Genomic DNA, 7,333 nt, shown 5'->3' with positions numbered 1-7,333 from the left:
GAGAAGTTCTACGGACCTAGTTAAGTTCATTCTTTTATTTTGTCGAAGTATAATAACTAAAGAGTGGTTTTTTTTTTTTGTGTCGCCAACCATAACTTAAATTTTTTTAGCAACTTTAACTTTACAAGATTTACTACTTTTCATACTCTATGATGTCAATCAAACCAGAAATATATTAATAATCTACACACGTCTTGTGAAGCGACCGTTAATTTATTAATATCATAATTAAAGTATCAACTAGACTAAAAATATTAATTTCTTGTAAACATGTCCAAAATAAAATTGTTTGTTATTACATAAATGGATTAACATCCTTATCATTTGCAAATGTAAATATAAATATAAAACTAGAAAGAGAGCAAAATCCCATTAAATATATTCTCATAAATCCAAATGTCATGATAATATCACAATTAATAAAGTAAGATGAAGAACTCGATCATGTACTTAAGGTACAGACAAGAAATCCCCATGTGTGATCTGATCATGAGCCCCTTTTCCTACATTAGACTGAAACACAAAGTCAAGATTGTAAAGCACAGGAACTAAGGCAACAGAACAAAGGAAAACTAGGACAGGTCCAAAAATCCAAAGCAAAAGTGGGAGAGCAGCATGAAAAAGCCTATTTCCCACAGTGTTCAACATGAACCCTTTCTCCAATAATTCACAGATATAATTAGGTGTTACCTTAGCAATCAATAGGTCTTGTTGTGGGGTGTTGATAAGAAAATTAACTTGGTTTATGAATCTAATAGACAAAGAGTGACATAAAAATGAGAACAACAAGAAGATGAGCAAAGTAACATATTTGAGAGCCACTATGAACTCGCCGTGGGCCCCGTAAACGGCGTTGTTTAACGGCCTTTTAATGCTGTAAGTGCTGCTTAAAACAGCTGCTAAACCTGAGCAGAGAAGGATAGAAGTGGTGGCCATTAGGGTTGCTCCCATGATTGTGTTCCTTATGGTTTGAACGGCTAGGATGTTCTTCTTGTCATTATCCTGCATGCAAACGTGTATACCATCAATTTTTCATGCGCCATCTCACATCATATAGTACATAGTTTGGGATATATATACTAGTATATGTATGGGTGTTATCACTGTCATATTATATGTTGGTGCTTTCACTTTCTTGATGTTAGGACTTTGGAGTTGGAGACACAAATGGCTGTCAAGGAAAAGAAATAAAGAAAGTAAAAATTGATTATATATAGTGAGAAGCACGTTAGCTGCGTAACTTCTTTTATGACTAAAGTTTTAGGTAGATGTTTGATTAGAAAGAGATAAATGTTATAAAAAATTTGATTGCATTCAAATATGATTGGTTAGCAGATAGATAAAATGGTAGTATACAATATGGTGTAACCTTAGCTTTGTGGAGCATAATGTCCAATCAGCTAGTATTCTGATATGCTTAGCATTTAGTTTGTATTTTTTGCTGGATTAGTGAAAAGGATGGTATTTAAATGGAGGTTTAAGCAAGTCTTTTTTTGTTCTTTTGCTCATGTGAGGAATTAAGTGTAGTCGCTTGTTTCACTGGGAAAAACCACAAGTTGTATTCAATTTGTTTGTTAGTATGAGCACTCTAATTGTTATTTGAAGTTTTATTACTATGCATTGCGCAATCTAATTTGTTTATTAGCTAGTAATTAAGCTGATATGCTTAGCATTTAGTTTCCTGTTTGTCTCGAATCGTGCATTGTGAACTGCTCCGGTACAATAGGGCATAGGTCATAGGTCATAGGTGTATATATACACACTGAACACACATAACTACACAAGGGTTCTTAGGATAATATGATAGAGTTTAAAGTCGGTTGAGACTGGAGAGGATGAACATGTGTAGCCATTGAAAAAGGATCTTAGAGTGCACTGTATGTATAGCCATTAAAGAAAAAGAAGAGGAAGCGTGGAGAGGAAGGAGAACAGTTGGGTCACCATTGCTTGTTGTATCGGCAAGCATGATTTATGGTGTAGCCATAGAATAGAGGGAGGTGGGATTGTGAAAGCGGAATAAGATCAAGGCTCATGATACCATGATAGAGTTCATGAGAAAGCTTGTATTGAATAGTAGGATAAGTACACCTTATATAGTACAAGAGATAACAACTAATACATAAAATAAAGATATTATGCTAATAATATTCTAAAGAATATGTTATACAAGAAAAAGATAATACACTAAAGATATACATGATATCCTAAATATACGAGATTGCTATAACCCAAGGTATTTGACTAAGACATATTATATGAATATCTTCTATATAATAATGGACTTATTGGTCTTTCCTTTCTTTATTGTCAAGAATTTAGCCGGTAAGTACTTTGGAAAGTTGATTCGTAATATGATTTTAGGAATTTAAATATTCTCTTCCATACTTTGTATACCATTTATGATTTATGTGCCATTTGCTCTAATCATTGATTATAAAGTATTTTCTAAACTTCGTAAATAATAAACAGTAAATTATAGCAGTGACAACAACTAATAAAATACAATAATACAATTATCTTATGAGTTTCATTTCATCAAAATCCAGAATTCCAACAAAGGAAGTGCACTAACTAATTAATGATGCCTTTTGTCTCTAATTAATTAACCCTAAACCCAAACTTTCCGCAAGAGATAACACATATGAGGTCATGAAAAATAATAAAGAACGTGAAAATGGAAAGGTAATGCAATTACGATTTATGTGACGTGAATTTTGACCCCTTTTTCTTCAGGCAGAAGTGAATAAACTTATTTTTATTTTACATAACCAGTAAGTATGAGAAGAAGTGAGCATGTAAAGTTAAACATGTTGTAATTGGCCGAGTCATGCTACACTTTTGCTGAACCACTATCCTATGTTGCATGAAAGGTTAAAGGTATCATTTCATTAGTGGACATTGTTCATAAATTATCTACAACTTTCCCTTTGATGAATGAATTTTCTGTTGAGATTATAAAGTTAAGGTTGGCCTGTTTGGTAAAACATCCTGAAGTGAAGGCACATAGGTTGACGGGTCATGCGTGGAATGAAAATAGTTTCCCATAATAATGGTTATAGTATGATCTTTTAACCTATCTCCGTTTTGTTAGTTTACTATGAATTCCACCTATTTATATTTTCCATATTTGTTGGCTATAAATCACATTTTTAGTAGAATATGTAAAATGTAGTTTTATCTATCATATATGTATATGTATATGTGTATATATATGAATTTTTGGGCCCCCTGGGGATTCCTTGGTAAGAAGAAGGACCATACTGGACGAATACCTTGTCCAGGTAAGTCAGCCCAATTACACAGGTCAACACTTGAGAATAGGGAAGGTATAACTATATAAGGGAATCCCTATTCCCAAGCACAAGTAGATAGTGAGGTTCAAATTAAACTTGTGACCTCCAAGCACAATGGATTCTCCACCACCTCTAACAAGCAAGCTTGATTATGCACATATGTACGTGTGTGTGTGTGTGTGTGTGTGTGTGTGTGTGTGTGTGTGTATATATATATATATATCAATTATATGTAATTATTACTAAATATCCATGATCGAAATTGTGCATTGACAAGCGTGAAAAAGTATAACAATTTGATAAATAATAACAAAAAAAATTATAAATTTGAGTTGTTTTTTTCTAAAATTTCTAGACATGCTATTTCATCATGCTATCTCTTTTGAAAATCCTCGAGTGGTCTATCTAGAATCTATAACATGATATTTGAACTGGAAATTATCAAAGATATATACTTCTAAATATAAATTAATTACTCAAATATCCGGAGGCTAAATCTTGACTAATAACAAACTCGCCCGTTTATATTTAATCTATATATATTTTGTTTTAATATTTTTACATATTTTATTTGACCATCATTATTTATGGTTTATACATAAGGAAAGACAAAATCATGTAGGATCTTTATAGATTCATCTTGATATATATTTTCGAAATATAAACTTTATATAGTAATATTTACTTATTAATAATAAAAAAGATGTATTTTCACAAATGCGAAAATCAAACTATGTAGATAAAAAGTAATAAAGGTAGTAAATTAGTAATACTTCAAACTATAATGATAAAAGTTAGTTTAACGATAAACTTTTAGTACGTTCAATCGAAATCTAATAATATACTAGTTCTTATGTTTTTGTCAGTATACCTTATGGTCAAAATAAGATATCCAAGAACACATGATCGAGGATCTTATATTACTAGCTAGCAACGATGTCTTGGTCCTAATGGTTAATATTGAGGTGATGTGAACGATAGGTCAAATGTTCGAATTTTCCCTCTCTTTCTTTCTACTTTGTATTGCCTTTGTGTCTTATATAAATCATAAAATGAGAATTTTATTTAACTTCCTACATAGACCATAGTATTAAAGGCAACAATAGAACTTCCCACGGTGGTTTTTTGTAATTTATTTAAACCTATCAATCAATAGCTTTGCATGTATAACTAGTTTCTCTGTCTATTTTTTTTCCGAAAAAAACACCTTCACCTATAATAGAATAGAAAAGAACACCAAGTCTTATGTTGATGATGCGATGCGGGTTACGAATTAGTACAAGCGAGTTACCAAAAATGCATTTATATATGAGCTTACTAATAGAATTACTAAGATTATGAGGTTATATTATTAGGTCATACATAATGGCTAATGCCACCATTATGAGTATGCGTTTGCGACGTGTCACACAAAAGATGGGTTGTTCCAATTTATATTCATACGGTAGACTCACAATATGAGTGGATCATGAACATGTTAGTCAATATTTAATAATCCTACCACTAACTAAAGATCATTGCAATCTAACACAAAACAAAATTCAGGAGTCTATAAATGCATCCTCCTGACTTAAATGCTTCGTTAGTATTTAATCTGATTTTTCTGGTTTGAAAAACTAAAGATGCCAAGGCCAACTAGATATCACATAAATAAAGGGGTAACTAGAGGCTTTGTTAATAGCAATAGGGGTAGAATTAAGGAGTAATTAGAGGCTTTAATTTGCTAATGGGGGTAGAATTTAGTGCGTTAGAATTAAACCAATGTTTCTCCACGGCCAGCACACCATCAAACACTGCTGTCATACAGCTTTTACCAATTACCATCTTCATCTTCATCCTCATCATCGCCCATATCACAACCAACGTGGAGAGAAATATGGATGAAGTAATTGGGGTTTGGTGAGGATTAATTACTCATGGGGGAGGGGTGTTAAGTGGGTTTTTAGTGTGATAATGGAGACAAATGGGGAAATATTATAATTAATAAAGAATAAGCAAAAGTGGTAAGAAAAAAATTAAACATACTATAAATAAATATCTACATCTTGATATTGTGTGTTAAATTGCGTGTAGACAACTACTAGACGGTTATCACCACCACTTTTTTACGTGTATTCCAAGTCTCACAATAGGTAGACATTATCCATGTTGTTACCTTACAAATTGTCTTTATTTTGTAGTTAGTTGTGACCCCATTGTTTCGCATTCATTGCAGTTGTATTAAATATTGTATTTGAGATATACATGTTTTTCAAGTTTTTGAACGACTATTCACCTTTAGTATCTGTGTATCTGAGTACACATGTAATTATGAATAAAGATAATGAGATGATTATATTTATATTCCAGGTTTTTTTTAGTGGAACATTTATATTTCAAATTTTCACAAGTTTTGTTTTGTCCGTCATACTTTCTTCCTTAATATACTTTCTTTCCCTAATCAATGATTAAGATATATATGCAACTTGTGTTTTCCATGCTATACATGCTGTTAAGCGAGGTTGAAAGTTGAAACATAAGGCATGTAACCGAAAGTCCGAAACAGAAATTAAATGAAACAAACCAAATCTCGTGTACTAGGAAGATCGTGTTAAAGTATGTGCGGTAGGGTACACGAAATATTTCATCAGAGTTTTTCATTTACAGTTTCTATAAAACAGAAAGTTGTTAATAATGAATTATACCGTAATAGCATATGACAATCTATCCCGGATTTACTGTAACCAAAAAATTTGAGATTTTGATACCTCCTCAATTTGTTCATTATACCTTTCATAGTATCATTGAGTTCATTTTCGCCGAACGATTAGATACTGCTTTTTCTGTTTTTTTTAATTGTAACATTTGTCTTTTTGTCTTGAATGCACAAATTTACTGTAACGTTTGTTTTTTAATTTATGTATTAATAAAGATTAAATAAGGTGTATTATTTAAAAATTACACCTCTTGACACCAAATTCTAACATATATATATATATATATATTCAAAATTTATAAACACTGAACTCCAAAAGTAAGATATCGCATTAACAAAAACCGATGAAGTATTCTTTGATGCATGATTGATGATTTAATGAAAACTTGGCATGCCCTAGTAAGTTTCACCGTACCATGCATCATGCATGTATAAACCTCGAATATGCTGAGGTTATGCCAATCATCTAATTACCAAATCTTAAGCTAAAATATGGGAAATGAAGGGAAATTAAGATGATGATTATTATAAGTACTACTTACCTTCATTATGGCAGCTACCCAATATCTTCTTGCATTTGAATTAGTACCAATGATGGTGGAGAATGGCTGCGTTCGAACCTTGTGCCATAGCCAAACATGATAAGCAGTCAAAATTAATAAACCAGAAGGCACCAGTAACAAGTCCAAATAACATTTTCTCCACTCCATTTATATATCTTTTTTCTCTCTTTTCCACTCCTCCTTTAGATTTTCTTAATAAGTTTTGTGTTTGGAGTGGCTTGAGAGTTGAGACTTGTTTTCTCTCTCTTGTTTTATTTTTGTACTATGTTTTGCTTTTGGTGCTTCATATGTTTTTCCACCTATATATATTGTGCGTATACATGGGAGTAGAATGTACGTGGACGTGATCAAATAAGATATGCAATTTTCAAAGCTAGGCATGATGAAAAGACCAAAAATTTAAAGGGGGTAATGGCCTTTATCCTTTACCTACCAAATTACCAACATGATAGATCAATTATGTGGAACTTGTCTCATATGGCCACTTTGTTAGGTCGACCATATTATATCTCAAGTAGGCATGTATTTCTTATGAAAGTATATATAGTGTGGCAATATTTTTTCTGAAATATTATATGGTGTTATATGTTTCTAAAAGGTTTCTTTACTATAAAATTTTGTTGCTACAGTTGTTTAGAATATCTCTGTCTTTTTTTGTTTGTTTTAGTTTAGTTGACATGTTTATTTAACTAGTTTTATCTCTTACTAGTACACTTAGTTCAAACACTTTGCTTGCGAGAGTTTGGGATTATATAATTCAATTTTTTCAGAAAATGTTGGTT

The 7,333-nt window shown here is 31.7% G+C and overlaps 1 protein-coding gene across 1 annotated transcript; it reads right to left on the bottom strand.

The window, feature by feature from the left end:
- Positions 1-358: 358 nt before the first annotated feature.
- LOC104886703 (hypothetical protein) lies at positions 359-6,839 on the bottom strand. Its single transcript, XM_010671182.3, has 2 exons — positions 6,531-6,839; positions 359-1,002 (listed from the first exon to the last, which is right to left on the bottom strand). The coding sequence occupies exons 1-2, from the start codon at positions 6,696-6,698 to the stop codon at positions 451-453; spliced, it is 720 nt and encodes a 239-aa protein (XP_010669484.1). The 5' UTR covers positions 6,699-6,839; the 3' UTR covers positions 359-450.
- Positions 6,840-7,333: the final 494 nt, after the last annotated feature.

The sequence above is a fragment of the Beta vulgaris genome, chromosome 2 (assembly GCF_026745355.1).
Source record: "Beta vulgaris subsp. vulgaris cultivar EL10 chromosome 2, EL10.2, whole genome shotgun sequence".
Classification (NCBI taxonomy): Eukaryota; Viridiplantae; Streptophyta; class Magnoliopsida; order Caryophyllales; family Amaranthaceae; genus Beta; species Beta vulgaris.
The sequence above is the reverse complement of the archived record's forward strand: the minus strand, read 5'-3'. Positions and strand labels throughout refer to the sequence as shown.

What these genes read in the sequence shown, in the direction of transcription:
- LOC104886703 (XM_010671182.3), bottom strand. Translation starts at nt 6,698, where the DNA reads ATGGAGTGGAGAAAATGTTATTTGGACTTGTTACTGGTGCCTTCTGGT. An exon ending in GGGTAGCTGCCATAATGAAG is followed by an intron (nt 1,003 to 6,530) that starts GTAAGTAGTACT and finishes GTTTGCATGCAG; the next exon opens with GATAATGACAAGAAGAACAT.